A 26,738-nucleotide genomic window follows, 5' to 3' on the forward strand; every position below is an offset into this window, starting at 1 on the left:
GCATGTATTACACGGCAATTCTAGGACTCTCCAGGAACACCCCATTGCCATCCCAGGATGCTTCTGGAAGCTTAGCAGGGCCTCACTGATGAGGAAACTGCTGACCTCAGGCAATGTCCAGCCATGGGGAACATCGGCTTCACCCCTGAGTCAGCCCTTGTGGGTACCCTGCCCTCACTGTTTTATGTCATAGAGAATGGGGGAGCAGGTTGTCCCTAGAGGAGACTGGCATACCACAGCTTCGTCCACAAAGCTCACATGATAAAAAATACTTGAAACACTTTCTTCAGTGTGCGAGTGTCTTACAAAAAGCAGTTATTCACCGGTGTCAAAACAAATGTTTTTGAAGAAGTAAAGCCGTCTTTATTCACCTTGCCAAGGTATTGCAGGTGACTAGCTTCCCACGCCCAGTAGCTGATCCTCAGAACCTGGTTGCCACACGACTGCCTACATTTGATGCCCACTTATTGTTATATTACTTGTGGTCCATGTTGCAAGAGGGTGCTGAAGGCATACAGCCCGGAGGTTAAGGGTGGGAAAAACTGCTGCCCTCGTAAGCAACCAGAGAGGTGCTAGAACCTGATGTTGCTTTTTTAAGATTTATGTGCTGGAGTGTTCAACCCAATCACCCACAGGACCACGTCTAGAAACTGAACTGGAATTTGGTGGTTATGAAACATTTATTCATTTATTTTTGGGGGCTGAGGAGCTCTTTTTTCTTTTTTTCCCAAACAAAAGCTTTTAGGGGAAGTCCAATATATAACAAACATGTAGCCACGTTGAATCAAGCTGGGTGAGGCCGGGAGTCCAGCCCTCCAGGCCAGCCCCTGTGCTCTCTTTCCCCAGGATTGTTAGGAACCAGGCCACACAGTAGGAGGTGAGCAGTGGGTGAGCTCCGCCTCCCGTCAGATCAGTGGTGGCATTAGATTCTCACAGGAGCCTAACCCTATTGTGAACTGCACATGTGAGGGATCTAGGTTGCATGCTCCTTATGAGAATATAACTAATGCCTGATGATCTGAGGTGGAACAGGTTCATCCTGAAACCATCCTCCCCTGCCACCCCGCCCTACCCTGGTCTGTGGAAAAACTGTCTTCCATGAAACCAGTTCCTGGTGCTAAAAAGGCTGGGGACTGCTGTAATAAAGGACTTATATCCAGAATATATGTGAGTTCATATATATCTCAATAATAAGAAACAGCAAAATAAAAAATGTATAAAAGATGTAACAGACACTTTACCAAGAAGATATATGGATGGCAAATAAGTACATGAAAATAAACTCAATGTCATTAGGCATTAAGGAAATGCAAATTAAAACCATAATGAGATACTACTACCCACCTATTAGGATGGCTAAAATTGAAAAGACTGACCATACCAAGTGTTGGTGAGGATGTGGAACTCTTGTATACTGCTGGTGGAAATGTAAAATGGTACAACTATCTTAGTTCATGTAGAAGATGTTAACATCAGGCCGGGTGCGGTGGCTCACGCCTGTAATCCCAGCACTTTGGGAGGCCACGGTGGGCAAATCACCTGAGGTCAGGAGTTTGAGGTCAGCCTGGCCAACATGCAAAACCCTGCCTCTACTAAAAATACAAAAATGTTAGCAGAGCGTGGTGGTGGGTGCCTATAGTCCCAGCTACCCAGGAGGCTGAGACAGGAGAATTGCTTGAACCCGGGAGGCAGAGGTTACAGTGAGCTGAGATCGTGCCATTGCACTCCAGCCTGGGCAACAGAGCGAGACTCCATCTCAAAAAAAAAAAGATGTTAACGTCAGGGGAAGGTGAGTGAGAGGGACTGCTGTACTACCATTGCAACGTTTCTGTAGAATAAATTGCAAATAAAAATAAAAAGCAATTAAACAAGTTAAAATATATGCAATAAAACTTTTAAAGAGACTGTTTACCTTACAAAACAAGTACATTTGTTCAAATATCTCTATCAGCTATTATATTACAGACAGTCACTGTCACTGTAGAGAAGGTCAGCAAGGCCGGGTGCGGCGGCTCATGCCTGTAATCCCAGCACTTTGGGCGGCCAAGTCGGGCAGATTACCTGAGGTCAGACCAGCCTGGCCAATATGGTGAAATCCCATCTCTACTAAAAATACAAAAAAAAAATTAGCCAGGCGTAGTGGCAGACACTTGTAATCCCAGCTACTCGGGAGGGTGAAGTAGGAGAATTGCTTAAACTTGGGAAGTGGAGGTTGCAGTGAGCAGAGATCAAGCCACTACACTCCAGCCTGGGCAACATAGCAAGACTCTGTGTCAAACAAACAAACAAACAAACAAACAAAAACAACAAAAAAGGTCAGTAAATTTATGACGCTTGCCTTTTTATAAACCTGTGTAACAACTCTATTTATTTATTTATTGAGACAGGTCTTGCTGTGTCCAGCCCAGGTTGGGGTACAGTGGCGTCATCATGGCTAACTATAGCCTCGACCTCCTGGTCAAGGAGCTCAAGCGTTGCTCACACCTCTAAGCCTCTCAAGTAGCTGGGACTATAGGCTGCACCACCGCACCTGGCTAATGTTTTTGTTGTTTTAGAGATAGCATCTTGCTATGTTGCCTAGCTTGGTCTGGAATTATGGGCTCAAGCTGTTTTCCCAGCTCGGCCTCCTAAAGTGCTGGGATTATAGGCGTGAATCAACAAGCCTGGCCACAAGATTTGTTTTTTGAGACAAAGTCTTGCTCTGTAGCTCAGGCTTGAGTGTAGTCGTGGGATCTCAGCTCACTGCAACCTCTGCCTCCCGGGTTCTAGCGATTCTCATGCCTCAACCCCGCAAGCAGCTGGGACTACAGGCATGAGCCACCATGACCGATTATGTTTGTATTTTTAGTAGAGATGGGGTTTTGACTGGTCTCGAACTCCTGGCCTCAAGTGATCTACCAGCCTCGGCCTCCCAAAGTGCTGGGATTACAGGTGTGAGCCACTGCATCTGGCCCCTGGCCACAACTTTAAATTAGGCAATTCTTTTAAATATTTTGCCATGAGATAAGAATGAGTTCATGTGTGTTACAAAAATAATGTGTGCCGGGGAGGGACATTCATCTATAATGGAGCGAAAGGCTCTCTGGCTGCCAGAGCCAGCTGTGCTGCCTATGGAGAGCTGGAAGTGCCAGGGACTCCACACCCCTCTGGAGCTACCCTCACTAAGGGAAGTTGGTTATAAATACCAGCTCCCTCACCCCTTGTGGGATGTACCTTTGAAACACGTTTTACATTGGTTTCCAGTTTTCCGAGTGCAGTTACACTGTAGTGGCCACCACTGGTAACCTGCTTGAGAATGAACCCATTATTGGCTGTCATCCCTTCCCTACTCCCCCGCTGGTGTTTATTTCACCTCCCAAATAAACTGCTTGCACTCAAATCTTTGTCTTAGGGTTGGCTTCTAGGGAAACCCAAACTAAGACAAACACTAACATTTTTTCAGGCATCCCAATAGATCATCCTGTTACACCCTGGCCTTGGGAACCTCATTTGGTGACCACTGCTCTGCTCTGCGATAGTAACTCCATCTGTCTGTCCAGGCTCTCCTTGCACGCCCCCAACACAGCCCTTCCCGGTGCAGGGCAGCTATGATTGGAAAAGAGTCCTTTGGATGTTGAGCTGAAATCTGGCTTGTTGTGACCCTTGCCCTCCTGCCTGGGCAGGGCCATAAGAGGACATGGAGTTCTGCAGGTTGTTAACTGGGCTCTGCTGGGGCCTCCAGCAATCCCTGGGGAAGGAGGGCACGAGGGTGTGGCCACAAGGGCTGGACTCCTGGCCCCACCCAGCTTGACTCAAAGTAGCTCCATGTTTGTTATATATTGGACTTTCCCTAAAAGGTTTTGTTTGGGGAAAAAAGCTCCACAGCCAAAAATGAAATGAATAAATATTTAATAACCACCAGATTCTAGTTCCATCTCTTGAAATGGTCCTGCAGGTGACTGGGTTGAACCCTCTAGCACATACAACTTAAAAAAGTAACAGCAGGTTCTAGCACCTCCCTGGTTGCTCAGGAGGATAGTGATCTCTCCCACTCCAGTGTGAGATGCTGCCAGGCTGTGGGAAGCCCTGAGCAGACCAAAAATAGCCTTTTACAAGTCATGCCACCAGACTTAATATCTAGGTTCTTACTATGCCTTCAGCACCACCTTGCAACATGGACCACAGGTAACGTAACAATGAGTGGGTGTCACACATAGGCAGTCCTGCTGCAACCAGGTTCTGAAGAACAGCTAGTAGGCATGGGCAGCTAGTCATCTGCAATGTCCTGGCAAGGTGAAGCACGGCTGGCATAGCTGTTCACTTTACAAGGAGAAACTGAGGCCCACAGGAGGAACAAGTTTACATAGGTTGCATGGCGTGGTTGCTTTAGTAAACACTAATAGAATGGGACTTCATTTGCTGTGTTAGGTTCTTATCAATACCTAAGAGTGATGGTTCTGACCACTGTGAACGCTGTACCGTGCTGTCTTTGGCTTTTTACCTTGATTTCACAACATCCCTCAGCACACCAGCCAGGTCAGCTCTGGGAAGCTCCCTTTGTTCAAAGTTCAGGTCCTGCCATCCTCATTGCTGTCGGCTACTCAGTGCCTGCCCTGGGCCTGAGCAAGCCCAGGTCCCACTCGGGCCCTGCCATAGTCTTTTGGCCCTGAAGGCAGTTTCACCTTCTCCAACTTGACCCTTGGAGCTCCTCCTTCTCAGAAGCAGTTTACACCTGCTCCCAGGTTCAGCTGATCCACTCCCTCTTCCTGGACCTGCTGCAGCATTAGCCAGGGAATGGGGGTTCACCAATAATGAGAATGATTAACAAGGGAGCGGGGGATGATCACAGAGATGCCTAAGGTTCAGAAGCCTGAGAGGCAAATGTACTGAGGCCAGAGCCAGGGCGCAGGAGCCACCTTTCCTGCTAAGCTTGGATTTGGAGGGCTCAATAGGGGAGGTCTTTGTTAAGTGGTGTGTTGATAAATGTCTGTCTCTCAAAACAAAAGAAAGCCCTCCTATGATAGTTAATTCTATGTGCCAATTTCACTGGGCTATGGGCTGCCCAGACATGTGACCAAGTATTACTTCGGGTGTGTCTGGATGAGATTAACATTGAATCAGACTGAGCAAAGCAGGCTGCCCTTCCTAAAGCAGGTGGGCCTCATCCAATCAACTGAAGACACGAGCAGAACAAAAGGACTGAATGAGAGGAAACTCCTCCTGCCTGAGTGCTTTAGCTGGGACATCAGGCTTTTCCTGCCTTTAGACCTGAACTGAAAAGTGGGCTATTCTTGGGTCTTGAGCCTACCAGCTTTTGGACTGGAACTTACACCATTGGCTCTCCTGGTTCTCAGCCCTTTGGACTCAAACTGGAACTACATCATTGGCTTTCCTGGGTATCTAGCTTGCCTACTGTAGATCTTGGGACTTCCTAGCCTCCATAATCACATGAACCAATACTTTATAAGTCTGTTTCTCTGTCTCTGCATGTGTCTGCCTTTCTATAGTCATGTGATACATAACATTTTGGTCAAAGACTGCATATACAATGGTGGACCCATAAGATTATAATGCCATATTTTTACTGTACCTTTTCTATGTTTAGATATACAAGTACTTACCATTATGTTATAATTGCTTATAGTATTCAATACTGTACCATGTTGTACAGGTCTGTAGCCTAGGAGCAATAAGCTATCCCATATAGCTAGGTGTGTAGTAGGCTGTACCATTTAGGTTTGTGTAACTACACTGTGTGATATTCACACAATAGTGAAATCACCTAATGATGGATTTCTTAGAACTTATCCTCGTTATTAAGGGATGTGTGCCTGTGTGTGTGTATCTCCTATTGGTTCTGTTTCTCTGGAGAACACTGATTGATAGAACAAGTCCTGATTTGTAGTGCTGCTAATTTCTGTGGTGTAAATGCTCCCCCTGTGGGTGATTTCAGGTTGCCAATGTCCATGGAAGTGGAAGGAGATATGCATCATGGCCCTTGTAAGCTGGTACAAGCCATATCCAGCACACCACTGACCCCCTCCCACAAACACCTTTCTCACCCCTCCCCCAGAGGGATCAGACTTCAGGTCTGTCAGTGGGGTAACTAGAAGTTCCAAGGATACGCATGTGAGTTCTCTTCTACTTTCAGCTTCCATGAGGTCAGGTAGTGAACAGATTGTTGACACCCTCCTGTAAGGAGGTGGGTAAACCAAGCCAAGGCCCCTCAGGTGGCCCTCTTGCTTCTCATAGGTCTTGATGCCAGGTTCATGGCTTGAGACTTGTAAGGCAGCTGCTGCTAAGATTCAGATTTGGAACTGGGAACAGCAACATACAGATTGTCCAGTCTAGAGCCTAAGCTCAGCAAACCAAGGAGCTCTGGGTTGGGCTCTCAGGCACCAGCCCAGATAATGCCTGATTGATTGATTGATTGATTGATTGAGACAGGGTCTTGCTCTGTGTCATCCCAGCTGGAGTGCAGTAGCATGATCATGGCTCACTTCAGCCTCAAGTTTCTGGGCTGAAGCAATCCTCCTGCTTTAGCCTCCAGAGTAGCTGGGCCTACAGATACTTGCCACCATACTTAGCTAATTTTTAGACAGGATATCACTATGTTGCTCAGCTTGGTCTTGAATTTCTGGCCACAAGCGCTTCTCCTGCAGTGACTCAGGAATCCAGGTTCCTTCTGACATAAGACTCTCCAACCACCTATGGCCTGGTTGTCATTTGCACTGAGTGAAGGGAAGGGGAGAGCCAGGAGACCTCATACAGGTTTTTATGACTTCTGTTTACATTCCACTGGAAAACTCTTAACTCAAGGACACAACTGGCTGTAAGGAAGGCTGGGAAAGGTAGTCTAGCTATGTGTCCAAAGAATGGATGAATGCATTTTAGTGGACAGCTAGTGGGTCCACCAGTTTGTAGATGAGGACAATAGTCTCAACAGGATTAACTTGCTAAAATTAATTGGTCACAACCAAGTGACAAAGCCAGGCCTCCACCCTAACAGAGCCACCATCATCTCTCACTTGGACTGCAGTGGGGGCCTTCTCACTGGTCTGCTTGCCACCCTGCAGAGAGGGACCCTTTCAACACTTACTCCAATCACACTCTGACAGTGATAGAAATAAACCTGTCAGTTTCTACATGTTCTTCCAGCCCTTGACGATGGGCTCATGGATTCAGTGAGGGCAGCCGAGTTGGGGAATGGCACAGCCTGCACCCGAGCCCAGCTTTGACTCCACATTTTGGTCCCCCAAGCAAGAAACGACAAACACCAGCTTCCAGGCCACTTTTATTTTAACAGAAGCAGCAGCCCCACAGCCACGAGGACATGTCTTCCAGACAGTAGACACAGTGCCTGTGGCTGTAAGAGCTTGACAGGGGAGACTCATGCCTTTCTCTTTGGCCCCCATGACCAAAGAAGAAAATGAAAATCACACACCATACACTGCCACACCCATCTCCACCCCTCCCTTTCATTAACATCCAATTCATCCTTCTGGCCAAAGAAACTGGCTACAATTCTGATTCTACAGAAAACCTTCATGCAGCCAAGAAACCGGGGCTCTGGAGGGGAGAGGCTTACTCTGATACTTTCCACATGCACTGCCCACTGGCATCAGGTTTAACTCCACCCAAAACCATCACATGGATGGCCAGGGACAGGACTGGCTACAAAAAAAAAGCCATGAACTCAGCTCACCATGCTAAGAAGACTGCCTCTTTCCAGGCAAGATTTTACTGGAGCAACATAACCTGAGGGTGTGATTCCAAAATACCTACCCTTCCAAGCCCCGGGTTGTGGATAAGGTCTGGATTTTGGTTACATGATTAAGGGCGACAGAGGCTGCTGGCATCTCTGGCTACAGTCCCAGGCGCTTAGGGTTGGAGGCTTCACTGGCGAAACAATGGCACTGTTTGATTAACTAGCTCGTGTTAACCACTCATCTACAGCAAGTAGAATCATCAGTTTTGCACTGAGCGAGGAAGCACATGGGTCTCCTATGAGAGCTAATGCCAGAATTCACATGCTTTGTAAAATAGAGGATGAGGTTTGTTTTGTTTCTTTCTTCTGCCCCCTCCAGAGGCCAAATGGGTAGGGTGGTTCCTTTGCCTTCTGAGTGCCTGGATGCCCCCAGCCCTCACAGGACCCTGCTAAGACACTGGCAGTATGCCAAGCCTTGGGTGGGATGGGTGAACACCCTTCAGTCAAAGCGTGACTCTAAGAGGATTCTGGCACCTGGAATGACAAGACGGATGCTTCCCTGCAAGCCAGGTATGAGCCTTTCTGAAAATGAGATGAGAGCTGGTCTTGGGGTTGAAGGAAGGATCTTGAATGACAGATAATCCCCAAGTGTCCACTGGATCATTTATTTTTCCTCTGACTTTCCACACAAATGAGGCTTTCCGTGGGTTTTGCAACCACAGTGTCTAAGACAATCAGAAGGGTTCCAGGGAGGTCTTGTCTGTAGCGATGTGACAGATGAGGAAACTGCAGCTCAGAGGACAATGACTTGCCCACCTTGTACAGCTCGCTGACAGTAGAGAGGGGCTGAAACCTAGGTCTCCTGACTCACAAGCCACAACCATGACTGGCTCAGCTCCCTCAATTCCAGTTTCCCTTATGTGACGCAATTCCTTCTCAGATTCGGGTTTTGAGCTGAGGCTGGGCAGTTCTTAAGATAGAGTTGCATAAACAACCAAGCTTTGTGTTATAACAAGCCAGGGAAGGACCTAGGCAGGTTCCCTTCCCTCTGGAACGGAAATGGAACTTTTCTCTGAGCTTAGGATTTGTAAGGCACTGAAATTAACTATAGCTGGGGTGGGGAGTGGTGGGAGAAAGAAAAAAAGAGGGATGAGTGGTTGGAGAAATCAAGTCGATGCTCTTTTCTTCCAGCCCCACAGTGAGAATCCTACAGAAACATGAGAGTGGACTCCATATTCCCACCTGATGCTGTCCACTCCCCAGCCCCCTTGCTGCAGAGCAGCATGGACCCACTCCCACCATGACAAAGTGGGTTTTGGGACAAGATGAGGCCTGCAGGGTTGGTGAGCCAAGAAGAATGAGCCCAGGTCCCCTGGATCCAATTCGGAGCAGAGAGCCCTCTCTCCACCTAGGTGTCCCAGGCTGAGGCTGGGGCAGGATCCAACCCGGGAATGCCTTCTCCAGGAACACAGGGCTCTCCAAGTGGACTCAGTGGTGGCTGGGGTGGGTCTGCAGGCCCAGGCATTAAGGAGGAAGGGGCAGGATGGCACCAAGGACGGCAGGGAGAACTTTGGCCTCGGACCTGGCTTTGGCACGGCACATCTTGGGCCTCCCCGCCCCGTGGCTGCCCTCCTGAGATCCCAGGGTGGGGAAGAGCTGTCCGTCTCCTGTGAGGACCTTGTCTGCCTGATAGAGGCGATGGCAGGGCAACTCCAGGGCATCCCCTTCATCATTCCAGCCATGGCTGTGCACAGGTGACCTAATGTGGAGCCTTTTCAGACTTCACTGCAGGTGTGATGCTGAACGGGAAGCAACAAGAGCTATCACTTACCCAGCACCTTCAATGTGACTGGTGCTCAACTCAGATGACAACAACCTGCAGGTAGCTATTACTATCCCCTTCAACTGATGAAGAGACCTGGGCTCAGAGGGGTTAAGGGACTCACCCAGAGTCACACAGCTAATGAGTTCTAAACGGGGAACTGGACTCAGGCTTGTCTGACTCCAAATCCCACATTCTTTCCATTCCACTGGGCTGCTCCTAGAAGCCAGGAGGAAGGTGGTGTTGGGCTGTCAAGGGTGGGATTTCTGGAGGGGTTTCTCTCTGAAAGTGTGGATCTGGGAAAGCAGCCAAACTTGAGTGAAGGGAAGATGCCTGACCACTCACACGTGTCTGTCTCTCCAGGTGGGCTCCAGTTCAGTGCCTGGCGGCCTTGCAGATCTTGTCGTACACCTCGGGGAAGGCATCCTGGCAACCGAGCTTCTCTCGCAGCTTGTGGTACAAGGAGCCATCAAACATCTCCCAGAACTCCTCCCGATTCATGTAGCAGTCAGCATACAGCATCTGGAAGCTGCAGAGGCAGAGAAGTGGGTGAGGACGCCAGGAGGCGCATGGAGCGCAAGGTGTGAGAGAAACCCAACGGCTCACTCTGCAGCCCAGAAAGAGCTTTTGGAGGATTTCTCTTGTTTAACCGCCTTAACCTGATGAAGAAGATGGTGCAGGTATTCTTATCCCCCTTTTGCAGGTAGGGAATTGGGGCTTGGGGGTTGGGTAGCTTAGCAGTCGAGGCAGTCAGCAGTAGAGCTCAGACTGCTGGGCTTCTGCCCCTCTGCTTGGCCACAGACACACCCTAATGGAGCAGTGGGGCTGTTTTCCTTTCATCTGTTATTGACTTTCAATAAACTGGACATAAAGTATACAACTGGATGAGCTCGACACATGCATGCAACCAAGGACTCCAGTCACTGCGGTCCAGATCGTGGCTACAACCAGCAGCCCAAACTTTCCCCGGGCCCCTCAGTTATCCATCGCCCTCTGCCATCTCCAGGAAACTACTGATGCACTTTCTATCAGTATGGATTCGTGTGTGTTTTGGGGAATGTTATACGAAAGGAATCATATGGTATTCTTTTTTCCTGGCTTTGTCCATGTTCCACTCAATAGTTTAAACAGGCTGTTTTCTGGGCAATCCTCTGTCCTGGGCCTCTCCGTGGTTTTCATAGTCAGGAATCCATCTCTCCTTAGCTTTGGCCTTTCCATCCGGAGCAGTCGCCCCTGGACACAGCTAAGCCCACACCCATCATCTGTCCCGTGGGGAGAAGTGGGGTGACTCCCAGGTTTCTGGCTGGAGCAGCTGGGAGGGTGTGACGTGTTCACTGGAGGTGGGGGTGCAGGGAGAAGAGGGCAAGTAGTCCTGCAAGCCCACCCGCTGCCCATCTTTCACAGCTTACCTCCTGACCCAGAGGCTGCCACAGCTCCAGGGGCCCTAAGGAACCAGTTGATAGGCCTGGGGCTCCTGATTCTCCACAGAGCTGGCCTCATTCCCCTGGAGCAGTACCCTGGGGCTGTCAGCTCGAGGGCCCATCCTATACTGTGGGCCACTCACCCATGCACGCTGCGGACAAACTTCTCCAACTGCCTCATGCAGGGCCTGGCTTCAAAGTGCTTCACACGCGGCTCCCCGTATGCTCCGATGTCGATGTAGAGCTCTGCCTCATCTCCCTTGGGGTGCACCAGGCCTGGCTGGCTGGGCAGGATGAACGGACACAGCCAGATGGGGTAGACCTGGGTAGACCAGGGAGGTGGGTATTGGTGCTTTTTCTCCAACAGGTGACAGGTTCATGGCTGGCCCACTTATACCCACCCAAATGAAGGCTTTGCAGCATTCTCAGCACCCCCTCAGGTGCGCTCAGATTCGCTCCCCACCCCCCAGCCCTGGCTGAGAACACCCTGACTCTACCACCCTGGAGGACACAATCAGAGCAGGTCATGGGGGTCCTCGATGCCAGACCCTGTAACTCCTCTCCCAGGGGGGCCATCACTGAGTGGGCCGAGGCCTCAGCAGGCATAGGGACAAGAACCACATCTTAAAGTTGGGAAAGCACCCAGAGAGCAGGTGTGCCCAAGGTCAGTCACACGGTTCAGGGGAGGAGACCATGGATTCCAAGGGAACACACCTGGTGCGCCCTCCCTGCCCTCCCCCACTCACGTGGATGTCGTTTTGGAAGGTGTGCAGGGCCTGCTGCAGGCACTTCATGGGCACCAGCATGTCCTGCACCACGTGGTGCTGCTCGTACAGCTTGCGCAGGGTCTCACCCTGGGTCAGCTTCAGGAGGGAGATCTTGGGAGGCACCATCCAGCCAAAGAGGTAGCGGAAGATGGGGTTGTTGCCAAAGGGGATGATGTCCTGGAAAACAAAGATTAAGGATGGAGAGAAAAAAACCAACAAGGGTTGAATGTCTCCAAGTGCAAGGGGCCAAGGGCCAGGTCCCTTCTGTGCTTGACAGATGCATGCCTGGGTCCAATTCCCCTCTTTGGAGGGGGTGTAATGGGACCTACGGCTTTACCAGTCCGATCTAGGTTTGCTTCTCAGCTCTAGCATTCCCCAGCAGTGATGACCCCGGGCTAGTTACTTAACTTCTTTGAGCTCAGTTTCCTTATCTGTAAAATGGGCCTTGTGAGGATAATGAGACCGTGCCTGGAGTGCAATGATGAGGTAGCTATCATTCCTGGTCTAGCTGTTGAGATCTGGCCGGCATAGAGCTGGCATTCCATAAATGTTTGAAAAACGAATGCTGTTGAATGAGCAGAGTGATACTCAGAGAACTTAAGCAGTCTCCCTAAGGGCACACAGCCAGAGACAGCTCTCACGGGGTGGGTGCAGTCTGGCTCAGGTTCGACAAGGAGCCTACTGGTTTGCAGCATCCCTTGCTCACAGCCTGACCACCTGCCTGGCTGCCCCAATTCAGTCTCCCTGGAAACCCTCCTGCGCAGAGGCTGTTCTGTTCCATGCCTCAAACTGCCACGAGGCGGGAGCTTCCTCGCTTAGCACTGCAGCCTCCTGATGATGCCCCCCATTCCCCTCCAGCTCTGCCCACCTCCAACAGAGAAGACTTTAGCCCCTGGCTCACAGTCTTCCTCCCAGCTTGAGTCCTGCCATCTTCCTGAGGGTCCCCAGTGTCCACTGTTACCCGATTCTCACAGCTCCATGAGCCCTTGAAGCCAAGGCCGCTCCTCCATTCATTAGACAGTTCCGAGGGGCCTCTGAGGTCAGGAACCAGGTTCTATGCTGGGTACTGGGGAACCAAGATAACTGAGACACGTTCTCTGTCCTTAAGATGCCCACTCCCCCAGGTATGGAAGCCACAGGCCACTAGATGACAGTGTGGGAAGAATGGGGACAAACAGAGGCCGGGGCAGCACATGAAAGGATCCATATCAGACTAGGAGACATGGCGACTCCCCAAAGCAGCCACGTGTGTGCGCACTGAAGGCTGAGTGACCCTTTCCCTCACTCCCCTGGCATCGCCAGACCACTCCCATGAAGTCAGGGACCTGCCTGCTTTCTTCTGTTAGATCCTGCCGCCTTTGCTAATGTCTGGCATGCAACGGGAGCTCAATAAACAGCATGGCTTTTATTGTTTCCTTGGTTACCTTTGGAAGACCTACACATGCCCACAGCAGAAATCCCTGTAGTACAAAGGTTAAGCCTCCCTGCGCATTCCTGACCCTGTTTCCCTCCTAGAAATGACCTGATCTCACTCCCCACCCACCCTCAACTCCCCTCCCCCTCCCTAATGGCAAGCATTGGTATGAATGATTTGCCTACCCTTCGGGAGACATCTGATACACAGAGAAGCAGAAGAGTTTTAAAAACACAGAAAGCAAAAAAAAGAAAAAAAAAAACAACTCACAAATGGTGGCATCTTGGCACACCTGCTCATCACTGTATCCTGTGTAACAATACAGAGAGCATTACTGCTTTTGGTTGTGGGTGCCTAATGTGTGCTGCAGGGGTCCACAAATTCGGCCCACCCTCTGGTTGTGTGTTCCTTTACAAATTGTCCATGGCTGCCTCCAGGCTACAAGGCAGAGGAGCAGTTACTAGACAGGCCTTATGGTCCGAAAAACCTAGACTGTATACTATCTGGCCCATTGTATAAAATGCTTATTGGATCGGGTACGGTGGCTCACGCCTGTAATCCCAGCACTTTGGGAGGCCAAGGCGGGCAGATCACTTGAGGTCAGTAGTTCGAGCCTAGCCTGGCCAAGATGGCGAAACCCCATCTCTACTAAAAATACCCCCCAAAATTAGCCAGGCATGGTGGTGGGTGCCTGTAATCCCAGCTACTCAGGAGGCTGAGGCAAGGAGAATCGTTTGAACTGGAGAGGCGGAGGTTGCAATAAGCCAAGATCGCGCCACTGCACTCCAGCCTGGGTGACCCTGCGAGACTCCGTCTCAAAAAAAAAAAAAAAAAAAAAGAAAGGGTATTGACCCCTGCTCGATTGCAGTGGATGTGTCATAATTTATTTAATCACTTCTATACTGGCAGACATTTAGATTATTTGCAGATTATGCCAACTAATATCCTTCATATATGTATCTTTGCCCATTTATATGTGTCAGAAAGATAAATTCCCAGAAGTGGAAGATTTTGGCTTAAACGGTGTGTGCAATTTTCATGGATACCATTTCAGAGCTTGTACCATTTTATACTCTCCCAGACAATGTAGAACACTGTTTCCCTTCTCCCTTGCCAGCACCATGTGACATCAAACTTCTAGATCACTGTCATTCATTCTGATAGGTAAAAAATGAGACTCCTGGCACTCTGTTTTGCCTTTCTCTATTTCTGAGTTAGACTGTATCACTTTGACGTTTAAAAGTCATTTGTGATTTTTTCCTAAAAATAGTCAGCTGTTAGCCAGATATATCAGCTGAAACCATTCCTTTCCAGTCTTAGCCTCAGAAAGTTCAAGTTTTAAACATGCGCCCTGCCCTTCTCCTTTCCCGCTTCTGTCCACCCATTACTTATCCTATGTTGCTTAGTGACCTGTGATCCCAGGGTCCTAAGCTGCACTCTTGCTGAGGCCAGTCATTCTGGAGCATCTCACTGCAGCCCTTGCTCTCTGGCCATCCTTGCTCACTGACTATAGGGCCCCACGGCAAATCCAAGGGCCCAGCCTGAGCCAGGAACCCCAGCCCCAGAGGGAGGTCCTGGGGCAATGGCCTTCTATGAACACAAGGACACTATCTTATCCTTTCTCACTGGTGTTAACTCCCTGTGTTAGCCAACCGCTTATACTGAAACGATGACGAGGGAATGACAAGACAGAGCTGCCCAGCTTGGCTCCTTTCAGTCCTTCCTTACTCACCATAAGTCAAAAAGGTAGTGTTAGTAGAATGTAACAAAGAGAAATAAAAAGAGTTTATGCAGCATTCTTAATGGAACCAAGAAATACATATATATGAGTTAAATGTTCTTATATTTATAAATATATTTAAACAATGAACAGTAAAATTCATACTAATACTTTAAATTTTTATTTACTTAGAATGGCATTAAGTTGCAAATATTTATGATGAGAGAGACCATGGAGAAAGAAAAAAGCTTTATATTTTAGTACTTCTAATGGCACTTTTGGCCTGCTTTTTGCACTGAGCCCTGCAAATTATGCAGCTATCCCTGACCCCACGTGTTGCTGATTGACCAAGCTGGGGGAAGGGAAGTGACTGCACCAGCCAGGCCTGGCACAGGTGTGACCAGAATGGACTAATCACCCAGAATGCAGCTTGTTAAGGGGCTTAGCACCCAGGCCTGGTCACACTGGTTCATTCCAGGGCCTTACTCATCAGGGAGGAACCTGGGGGAAAGGCTGCCAATGGAAGGAGGAAGAGTTATCCCAGCAGAGGCAGGGAAAAGGCATGCATTTGAAATTGTTCATTCCTCTCCTCTAGAAATGTCTTGCCTTCTGCATTTCTACTGTAGAGGATGCTGTGGTGCTCTGTGCAGATGCCCGCTCCAGGGAGGCACCCATTCCCCCAGTTGCACGGGGTGCTGACTGCTGACACTCAGGGAGAACTGCCTTTGGCATAAGGGAGCTGCCTCATCCAAGGTCAGCCTGCACAATGACTGGTTGATGGGGCAGCATTTGGTGTAAAGTCCTAGCCCACGGGTCTCAAGGTGACACAACTCTGGAAGGCCATCTTACCCCAGGGCTGCCTGTCAGCTGAGGCCTTCCTTGTGACTGCACCACAGCTTCCTTGTGACTTCCCAGTCCAGCTTCCCTACTACCGCCGCGGTGACAGATCATAAGAGGTCTGAATGTTCACTTCCTGCATGCAAATGCAGGTTGAACATACCCATTCTTCCAGATTCTTCCTTTACCTGATGTCAGTGTGGATCAGTGTTTATTTAACAGCACAAATGTGTAAGACAAACCTCATTTTGAATCCTAGCTCTGTGTAGCAGTCTTATTTTTATATCTTATTTTATTTTATTTTTTTGCAGGGGGATGGAATTTCACTCTTGTTGCCCAGACTGGAGTGCAATGGCGTGATCTTTGCTCACCACCACCTCCGCTTCCCAGGTTCAAGTGATTCTCCTGCCTCAGCCTCCTGAGTAGCTGAGATTACAGGCATGTACCACCACATCTGGCTAATTTTATATTTTTAGTAGAGATGGGTTTCTCCATGTTGGTCAGGCTGGTCTCAAACTCCCCACCTCAGGTGATCCGCCCACCTCCACCTTCCAAAGTGCTGGGATTGCAAGTATTAGCCACTGCGCCTGGCCTTCTGTAGTGGTTTTAAAATATGCCCCTAGATTCTTTGCTAGTCCTTTCTTCAAGAAGTGGAGCTCAGTGCCCCTCCCCTGAGTATGGGCTGGATTAGTGACTCTGATCTAATAAGGAGAATAAGGTCGGAGTGAGAGGTGTGGCCTATGACGGGGTCATAAAAGGCACTGCAGACTCCTCCTTGGTCTCTCTCGGATCACTTGCTCTGGGGGAAGCCAGCTGCTTTGTCATGAGGTCGCTGGAGGAACCCATGTGGCAAGGAGCTAAGGTCTCTGGTCAATATCCATGTGAGTTGGAAGCAGATCTTCCAGCCCCAGTCAAGCCTCCAGATGACTGCTGCCCTAGCCCACAGCATGAGAGTCCCTGAGCCAGGACCACCCAGATCAGCCACTCCCAAATCCTTGACCTTCAGAAACTATGATATAATAAATGTTTGCTGCTTTAATCTCCAACTTTTGGTTTTGTTCATTATGCATCAATAGATCACTAATACACTCATTCTCTGAGTTGTGTTATTTACGTTGTCTCAAACGGTTTCTTTTTTTTTTTTTTTTTTATTTTTGAGACAGAGTCTCACTCTGTCGCCCAGGATGGAGTACACTGGCGTGATCTCGACTCACTGCAATCTCCACTTCCTGGGTTCAAGTGGTTTTCCTGCCTCAGTCTCCCTAGTAGCTGGGATTACAGGCATGCCCCAACCCACCTGGCTCATTTTTGTATTTTTAGTAGAGACAGGGTTTTGCCATGTTGCTCAGGCTGGTAGTTACTTTGGATAACCTAATCCTCAGTATTCTCATCTGTGGAATGGAAATAACACTAGTATCTACTCTCAGAGGGTTGTTGGGAAGATGAAGATAATGTGTGGAAAGTGTTCAGCATTAACGTCCACCACAATGAGAGTGGCTAATGTTAACCACTGCTGTTATCTTTCTGATCCTCTTTCGCTGGTTCCTCTCCTTTCTCTTAACAAAACCACACTCCACAACCTTAACACTGTTCTTGGCAGGGATCAAGAAGGACTCATAGTGGCTTCTGCTTTTGGCAAAATTGCCTACCACCTGCTGTGGGCCTTGACATTGCCCAAGATTAAGACTAATGGGTGTGGGGGAGACCCCATAGCCCCCCAGGCCACGATGAGACCCTCACCCCTACACTCCTCCACCCCTACCACTCCCCAATCACATTCTGCTTAAGATACCTACCCAACATCAGAACTGACCAATCACCCTCTTCTAGGAACCCACCAGGTGTAATTCCATCATGCCTTAAGTTCTGTTGTCCTTAGTCACCATGGCCTGCCAGGTGCCTTGTTACTGTGATCTTAACCTACTACAGCAATGCAGCATCTCTTAATCTGACTTCACTTGCCACTGCCCCACCGCCTTTCCTCTCAAGCCCTGTTCTCATGGTCTGACCTCAGCAAAACCCTCTCCATTCTCAGTCTCTTCTCTGAACATTCCTTTTCCCTCCTTGTTCTTAACTAGAACCCTGAAGCCCTCTTTAAATGGTATCATTTTCTCCCCTACAACCCTCCTGCCACTGGGATAGATGGTGGTGAGGTAGGGTCCCCGTGGCCCCTCATTACTGCTTCCAGATCTCTGTTCCTCCCCCGTGCCCAGAAACCAACCTCAGAAACTTGGAAACATGTGCCCAATACCTCCCCTGATAACTGTGAGGCAGGAATCTAGACCCAACATGGCGGTATCACCCGGCATGGCAGGCCCTTTGTTAGGACTCCCCGCCCTTCACTTCCTGCTAAGACTTTCAGCGCGCGAAAAAAGCCCGCGCCGGCCAAAAAACCCCCGCTCTGCGCAAGCTCCTGGACACGTCATTCCTCAGAAACGGAAACCTACAAACCCCGCCTACCTCGCCCTATAAAAGGACCCCCATACCTACCCTGATCGCGACTTCCTTGGCCCTCCTCCTAGGGGACCGGTGAACCTCGCCGGCGAGCCCAATAAAGGCTACCTCTGTTCTCATCTGCCTCCTGTCTTCTTGCTCGGCTCCCCATTACATTACAATAACCACAGCTCCCCTCACTAGAGTGTGGATCACTGAATTCCCTGAATCCCAACATCCTTGGTTCCTTTCACCGGATCCTGGAAAACTGCCACTTTCCTCAACATTGACTTTTGGTGACTGAAAACCCACAGAGAAGGTCCTCACCACGCCTGGCCTCTCTGCCCTTGGCCTTCTTTCTTTACATTGCAGTGATCTTATCTTCCACATGTCCTTGGCCACAGGCTCTCACAAAATACCCTGGAGGAGGGGACAGAAATTACTACCCTGGGGATCCAGTGTGGGAGGAAGTGAGCCCACTGGCCACACGTGGCCTAGTGCCTGTTTTTGTAAATTTGGTTTTACTGGGGCCAGTCATCCCTATTCATTTATGTACTGTCCTTGGCTGTTTCCATGTGGCAGATCTGAGGAGCTATGATAGATTCTGTGGCTTGCAATGCCTAAAATATTTGTTATTTGGCCCTTTAGGAACGTTTGCTGATCCCTAGGCCTTGTCACCCTGCCCTGCATTCACTGTCTCCATAGCTTCCACTACAAGTGTTTGTTCTCAGCCATCACCGCCTCTCTTCCTAGCTTACGCCCTCTAGTCCCCTGACTTTAATGTTCCACTCCACCCAGGGCATCCTGTCCACCAGATCAGTCCCTTGTCAGTCCCTGGGGGCCTCTCACATCCTGCCTCCCCTCCATGGCTGGCTTAGATTTCATCATAACCACACCCTTGGGTCCTCACTCTTCCTTACACATCACACTCCCTGCAAAACCTTGGCCATACTCTCTGCCTACTCTGTACCCCACCCACACAGATTCCTGAGTGAAAACCCACAACCACAGGGCTGGTCTCACTGTAAATTCATGAGCGTGAATCCCTGGTAGGCCCAGTGCTACCGGGCAATGCCACAATGTTTTCCTAGTTAATTCATTGCCCACTCTCTGAGGGACAGCTTCACATCTCTTCTCTCCTCAAACCATCAAAATCCTCTCCCCTTTCATCTCAGCCAAAATCCTTATTTCACTGAGAAAACAGAAGCAATCAGAAGAGAACTCTCACACCCTCCCACCACCCTATGGTCCTCCTTCCCTCCTGACAATTGGATGAACCTTCCATGTGCCCATCAAAAGGCAACCTCTCCAGCTGAGCTCAGGAGCCACTCCACCCCCTTGCTCAAGGCTTCGCCCTTTCAATATACCCTCTTCTGCACTGTCATTTTCCCCTCCACTGGATCACTGTCATGACTGCCACCTCTCCCATCTTAAAGCAATCACACAAAGTATTTTCACCTGGCCCCACACCGGCCTCCTGCCATCACCCTGTTTCTCTGCCTCCCTTAACAGTGAGCCTCTCAGGTTTGTTTTCACTGTCTCCACTGCCTTGTTTTCAGTTCTCTCTCGAACCCACTGGTCAAGGTTTCACCCCTATTGCTTAAAGTCAATGATGACATTCCCATGGCCAAATCCAGTCTCTCCTTCAGCAGCATGTGGCATAGTTGCTGGTCTTACTTCGGAAACAGTCTCCCCTTGGCTTCTGGGATGCCACATCCTTCTGGCTTTGTTCCCCTGCCCTGGTTGACAGCACTTTCTCTTGCCCTTGGCTCGTTCCTCCTCCCCTAACCTGCTAGGTGTCCCAGGGTCTTCTCTATACACCCTTACTCATCTCCCTCCATGGCTTTAGAAAACATTTCTCTGTGGCTAAGAAATGTGCAAATGGGGCTCCAACCTCCACTGAACTCCTGAAGTCCCAACACACGTCACTGGCTCCTGCTGTCATCCCACCTGGACATCTGAATGACTTCTGATTCCCCTTTCCAGTCCCCTCCCCCATGTTTCAAATGGCAGTCAACCTTGGCCCTGAACCTTGGAATCACATCCATGTTGTCAAGCTCTCTGGAAATCCTGTTGGTTGGTTCAACTTGCACTGCATCTCCCAGATTTGACACTTCTCCTCTGCTGCTGCCCAGACAACAGTATCTTCTTTCTTCTACTCTTCCACTCTTGTCCACTCCTGCCCCCATCCACTCTATCCAGCTGTCACAGTTATTCTTTTAAAACAAAAATCAGGCCATGTCACTTTCCTGTTCAAAGCCCTCATTGGCTTCCTATTATACTTAGAATAAAATATAGAGTCCTTCCTAACCTACAAGGAGCCATATGATCTAGCCTCTGGTGGCTGTTTGACCTCATTCCTCACCATAGCTCAGCGTGGGCATGCTGGCTTCTCAACCTTCTTGCTGTTTTTCAAACACAAGCAACCTTGCTGGGACACCTGGATAGCCATATGCAAAAGAATGGAGCTGGACTCCTACCCCACTCAACAACCTAAATATTAGAGCTGCAACTATAAAGGTCTTTGAAGAAAACACAGGGGCTTCGACTTGGCAATAAATTCTTATGTATGGCACTAAAAACACAAAAGGGAAAATAGATAAATTGGAATTCATCTAAATTAAAAACTTCTGTACATCAAAGGACATTATCAAGACAACGAAAAGAAACCTACAGAATTGGAGAAAATGTCTGCAGATCATATATCTGATGAGGGTCTACTATCCCGAATACATAAAGAACTCTTAGATCTCAACAACAAAGACAAATGACCAAATTTTAAAAGGCGGCAAAGGATTCAAATAGACTTTTCACCAAAGAAGATATACAAAACAGCTAACATGCATATAAAAAGATGCTCAACATCATTGGTTTAGAAAATGCAAGTCAATACCACAAACCCACCAGAATGGTTATAATAATAATACTAATAATTTAAAAACCAGAAAATAACAAGTGTGGATAAGACTGTTAAAAACATAAGAGCACTCATACATTGCTGGTGGGAATGAAAAATGGCACAGCCTCAGTGGAAAAGAGTTTGGTTGTTGCTCAGAAAGTTAGACACAGAATTAGCATATGATCCAGCAATTCCACTCCTAGTTCTAAATCCCAAAGAACTGAAAACAGGTATTCAAACAAAGACATGCACATGAAGGTTTGTAGCAGCACTGTTCACAGTAGCCAAAAGGTTGAAACAACCCAAATGTCCATCAACAGATGAGTGACAAAACAAAATGTGGTCTCTCATAATGAACTACTATCCCACCATAAAAAGAAATGAAATATTGATACATGAAAACATTATGTTATGTAAAAGAAGCCAGTCACAAAAGGCACATACTGTATCGTTCCATACATGTGAAATATCCAGAATAAGTAAATCTATAGACAGAAGATGAATTGGTGGTTGCCACAGGCTGGGGAAAGGGGAGAGAATAGGGAGTGGCTGCTTAATAGGTATAGGGTTTCCTTTCCGGAGATGAAAATGTTTGGAACTACACAGATGTAGTGGTTGCACAACACTGAATGTACTAAATTACCCTGAACTGTCCATTTTCTAATGGTTAATTTTCTGTTAGCCCAGCTCAAGCCCTGGGCTCTGGCTGTCCCTCTGCCTGTGAACAGAGTTCCAGAGTCCTCCCCGGAGTTGTTCCTGGCCTGCCCTCCCTATGTTCAGGTCCCTGCTCACAAAGTCGTCTCCTGAGGGGCTCTTCCTGACCTTCCGCCACTTAAAGTGTCATTACTCCTCATCCACCCACCCATCTACACATGCAATAGCAAATTCTCACTCACCTTTCACAGCCAGGCTTGGCTGTTACCTCAAGCCCTAGGCAGAACTAGCCACTTCCTACTCATGTTCCTGCGGCCCTTTACAGTGCAGGGATCTGTCTGCTCACTGTGGCTAGGGGCTCAAAGGCGGAACAGGTTTGTGTTCCCCAAAGTACCGGCCCAGGGACCTACTCCCCAGGACCAAGCAGACGCTTGCTTAAGAGCCTGCTGCTTGAACTGAAGGTAGTCGGTTCCTTCAGAAGGAAACGACTGTGAGAAGGCGTTGCAGTTCCTTAGGACAAAGCCACTCTTTACCCTGAAGGGAGAGAGCATGGCTACAGTGTTAACTGTCCGGGCTCCCTGCCCAGCTGGCCCAGAGGAGCCAGGGCTACAGAAACCCAAGCCTCACCTGGAGCTCCCAGAAGATGCTGCGCGTGTGGCGGTGGTAGTAGTGCCTCAAGGGAATGTACTCCAGGCCCTCTCGGTTTGTCTTCAGATAGTTCTCCACGTGCTTAAAGAACCACGGCTTGTAGTAATTGCCAATGCTATTCAGCTGAAATGACAGAGGGCACTGTGATCAGGCTGCAGACAAGCGCCCAGCGCCATCAGGGCATAACAGCAACACCCGGCTTCTGTTCAGCACTCCTGGCCTTTTCAAAGCTCTTTCATGTCTATTACCGCCTTTAAGACTCTTGAAAGCTGGTGAGGTTAGGCACAGCGGGTATCCTCTAGCAGAGAGAGCAGGAGCTCAAAGAGGTTAAGTGGTGTGTGCCCAGGGCCAAACAGTGAGTCCCCGACAGTCTAGAGAACTCAGCGACCCCAGCCTAGCCTGGTGCAAGTGCTTAACAGCGTTCAACATTTAAGTGAAGTGCCCTGATGCAGTGCTCCATGCAGGGGAATTCCCACCCTCCCCGAGGCCAGGGAAGCACCAACTCTAGGCATGGGTCAGCCCCTCAGTGCAACCCAGGGCTCAGGGCACTAACTGGTCATGGCACTTTCCCTGCTGTCCCTGGACCAAGCTCCACAGTCCTCTGGGCACAGCAGCCATCATCGTCTGGAGGATGCTCACATGAATAAGGCTCACACCTCTCTGGCCCTGGGGGCTCCCACACCCAAATCTTCTACGGAGCTGGTGTCTCCTTCAGCCCTAAATGGTCATGACTCAATGTGCCTTGGGATGGCTGAGCTTCTCCTGGCCTCGGCTTTCTCATCCATAAATGAATTCTGGCAGATGCTCTCAGGCGGAGGCAGGGGGAATCCTGGAAAAGCACAAGCTTCAGGGTGGGCAGCTGGGGACACATCCAGTTCCCCAGCAGCTGTGTGGCCTCAGGCAGGTCACCTCTGAGCCTGTTTCTTCACATGTAACATGACAATAAAAACACATACTTTGTGGGAGTTCTTTGCCTATTAGACATTACATATACATGACTACTATCTTTATAAAAATGGAACCATCTTATATGTATTATTTGCCAATTTGCTTTTTCCACTTACAACACACTTGGCAGAGCCTGGGCAGGTTACTTAGCATCTCTGCAAGACTAAAAGAGATGATGTAGAAAGTGTGAAGCATGGTGCCTCGCCCACAGGTGGCTGGAGTAATCAGTCCCCAGCCATCCCCTTGCTGACCTGCTCTACCCTAGAGCCAGGAAACACTTCGCCCTGGATCTCTGGCCTCCAGCACTTGTAGCTTATCTGTGTGCCACCGGCTTGTGCAGGCCCATCCTGCTGGTAAGGCCACCCTGCTGGTGAGGTCACTCTGCAGGGAGGAAACTGGGGCTAAAAAGCCTCTTTGCCCAAATTAGTTTTGATGTGGACAGTATGGGGCAGGGCAAAAAACACTCACGCTGGCCTCTGCATGCTAATGTGAACAGGGGGACCCAGCAGGAAACAGAGCAATCTGATCTAACCCCAGGTGAGGCGTGGCACATACCTGGCAGTGGCACCAGCTGCATAATGAAAGTGAGACTTAGGGCCACCTGGATACAGGTGCTCCTGGTGCTCACTGATACATCAGGAGCCATGCAGAGAAGCCCAGGATATGGGAAAGAACCCAGAGAGTCTGTCTCTTCCAGGCACACACCAGCTGAGGAGGCCAAGTGGCTGCACAAGCTCCAGTCCACCCCAGCCCTTGATTGCAAGCCACTTGCTATCTCTGGGCCTCCCCTGTGAAATGGGAGCAGGCTGCTTCTCACAGGATTGCAGGAAGCTTTACACTGGGCAGTGTCTGCAGAGGTCCCATCACAGGGCCTGGCACACAGGGACAAATTCCTGAATGCTTAGAAACAGAAATGTTTGGAAGCAGTGCTCCTAAAATGAAATGCCCAGATGTCTAATGGCATCCACCGCTCTGCCCCAGCCCTGTTCCCATCGGGTATCAGGGTCTTGCTCACTGGGGCACTTGGCAAATATCCTTCTGCTGCTGATTCTGGGAGGGCCTTTGGGTAAGGCTCTTTGTGCCTCACAGTTTTCTTCTTGGGAAACAAGGGAATCAGATCAGGTCTCCAGATATTTTAAAAGCTGTGCAAACCCCTCTGCCAAATCATAATCTTAGGTGGCATCTAATACATCAGATGGATGACAGCAGAGCCACTTTGGGTACAGTGGGGGTGGTGACTCCCCTTCGTCCCATCCCTCAGCTTTCCTACCCCTGAGAGCCTCAAGGGAACACCTCAGAGCAGTCGGAAAGCTCTGGTCTAGATGTCCTTGCTAGGTGACTTGGTGCTAGGTGACACACACTGTCTGGGCTTTGGCTTCGGTCAGGCAGATCCAGGGGCCCGGGAGGGCCAGAGCACTTCAGCTCAATGTCCGGTATTGCCACCGCTGTTCCAGGACCTCCAGCACTTACCGCAGTATCCCACAGGAAGCAATGTTTGCATGGTGCTGAAGTCTGCAGGCTGATATGTCAGGGGACCGACATGGAACCAGGAGTCAGAAGCTGGAATTTAAATCTGTTCTGTGCTAGCTGTGTGTCCTCAGAGAAGTCTCTTTCCCTTTCTGGGCCTCATTTCCTTATTTGTAGAGAGGATTGTACCAGATGATTTTATAGCCCTTCACAATTTTAAAATGTTTTAAGTATGTATATAGGTATAGATTAAGAGTCTTAAGAGATGCCTATTCTTTGATCTGTGATTTTACTTTAAGATATTACTCAAATTACAGACAAAAGATGTTCATTGCTCCATTAGTTAAAATAACAAAAAAATTGGAAGCAACTTAAATTTCCAGCTATGGGCAGCAATAGGGCATTCGTTTCCTCAATGCAATGTTCTGTAGATGGACATTAACAATGACAGTTATGAAGGCAATGTAACAACATGGGGAAATGCTTATCACAACAAACAAGAAAAAGGCCGGGTGCAGTGGCTCACGCCTGTCATCCCAGCACTTTTGGAGGCCAAGGCAGGTGGATCACCTGAGTTCAGAAGTTTAAGACCAGCCGGGCACGGTGGCTCAAGCCTGTAATCCCAGCAGTTTGGGAGGCCAAGGCGGGCGGATCACGAGGTCAGGAGATCGAGACCATTCTGGCTAACACGGTGAAACCCCGTCTCTACTAAAGAATACAAAAAACTAGCCGGGCGACGAGGCGGGCGCCTGTAGTCCCAGCTACTTGGGAGGTGGAGGCAGGAGAATGGCGTGAACCTGGGAGGCGGAGCTTGCAGTGAGCTGAGATCCGGCCACCGCACTCCAGCCTGGGCGACAGAGCCAGACTCCCTCTCAAAAAAAAAAAAAAAAAAAAAACCCGTCTCTACTAAAAAATACAAAAAACTAGCCTGGCGAGGTGGCGGGCGCCTGTAGTCCCAGCTACTCAGGGGCTGAGGCAGGAGACTGACGTAAACCCAGGAGGCGGAGCTTGTAATTTGAGCTGAGATTCGGCCACTGCACTCCAGCCTGGGCGACAGAGCGAGACTCTGTCTCACAAAAAAAAAAAAAAAAAGAAGTTTAAGACCAACCTGGGCAACATGGTGGAACCCCATCTCTACTAAAAATACCAAAATTAGCCGGGTGCAGTGGCATGCGCCTGTAGCCCCAGCTACTTGGGAGGCTGAGACAGAACTGCTTGAGCCTGGGAGGTGGAGGTTGCAGTGAGCCGAGATCGCATCATTGCAGTCCAGTCTGGGTGACAGAGTGAGACCTTGTCTCAAAACAAAACAAAAAACAAGAAACAAGAAAAGACAAATGTGAACAAGTGATCAAAACTGAAGACAAACAAACTGCAAAATGCTGCAAAGAGAGGCTCACTTTCACCAGTGATCCAAGAACTGCAAAATAAAACGAGATACTATTTTTAACCCTATCAGATTGGCAAAAATGAAAGAGAGATCCTATTTAGTGTTGGCAAGAATGTAGGGAAAAAGGTGTTCTCACACACCATTGCTGCAAGTAGGCATAAATACAGCTCTTCTTGAGGGCTGTTTGGTCATATCTATTAATATGTGCTCAAACCTTTGTGTAACAAATTCCATTTCTCTGACTCAATCCTACACAAATATTTGTACAGAAGGACAGGATAAATGTAAGAGAGTCTTAAATCTTAAATGCAATCTTATTTGTAAGAGCAAAACAGTTTATGCAACATAAATGTCAGTAAGGGCTAAATCAGGCCAATTATTTACATGCAAAAGTGGGATATTACACAATGAAATGAAGACATGCACACTACACACACACACACAGAGAAATAGGTCTCGGCTGGGTGTGGTGGCTCACACCTGTAATCCCAGTACTTTGGGAGGCTGAGGTGGGAAGACTGCTTGAGGCCAGGAGTTCAAGACTAGCCTTGGTGACATAGCAAGACCCTATCCACAAAAAAATTTTAAAAATTAAAAAATTAACCAGGCTGGGCACAGTGGCTCGCACCTGTAA

The 26,738-nt window shown here is 49.0% G+C and overlaps 1 protein-coding gene across 1 annotated transcript in view; it reads right to left on the reverse strand.

Annotated features, from left to right (window-relative positions):
• Positions 1-7,255: 7,255 nt before the first annotated feature.
• The window catches only part of DHCR24 (24-dehydrocholesterol reductase), a 37,592-nt gene continuing 18,109 nt past the window's right edge, over positions 7,256-26,738 (reverse strand). The window contains exons 6-9 of the mRNA XM_033225020.1: positions 22,282-22,425; positions 11,677-11,874; positions 11,074-11,252; positions 7,256-10,038 (exon numbers count right to left, since the gene is read on the reverse strand). Of these exons, the coding sequence (XP_033080911.1) occupies positions 9,885-10,038; positions 11,074-11,252; positions 11,677-11,874; positions 22,282-22,425 (675 nt within the window). The 3' untranslated portion in view covers positions 7,256-9,884. The remainder of the gene's footprint in view (positions 10,039-11,073; positions 11,253-11,676; positions 11,875-22,281; positions 22,426-26,738) is intronic.

The sequence above is a fragment of the Trachypithecus francoisi genome, unplaced genomic scaffold (genome assembly GCF_009764315.1).
Source record: "Trachypithecus francoisi isolate TF-2019V2 unplaced genomic scaffold, Tfra_2.0 Lachesis_group12, whole genome shotgun sequence".
NCBI lineage: Eukaryota > Metazoa > Chordata > Mammalia > Primates > Cercopithecidae > Trachypithecus > Trachypithecus francoisi.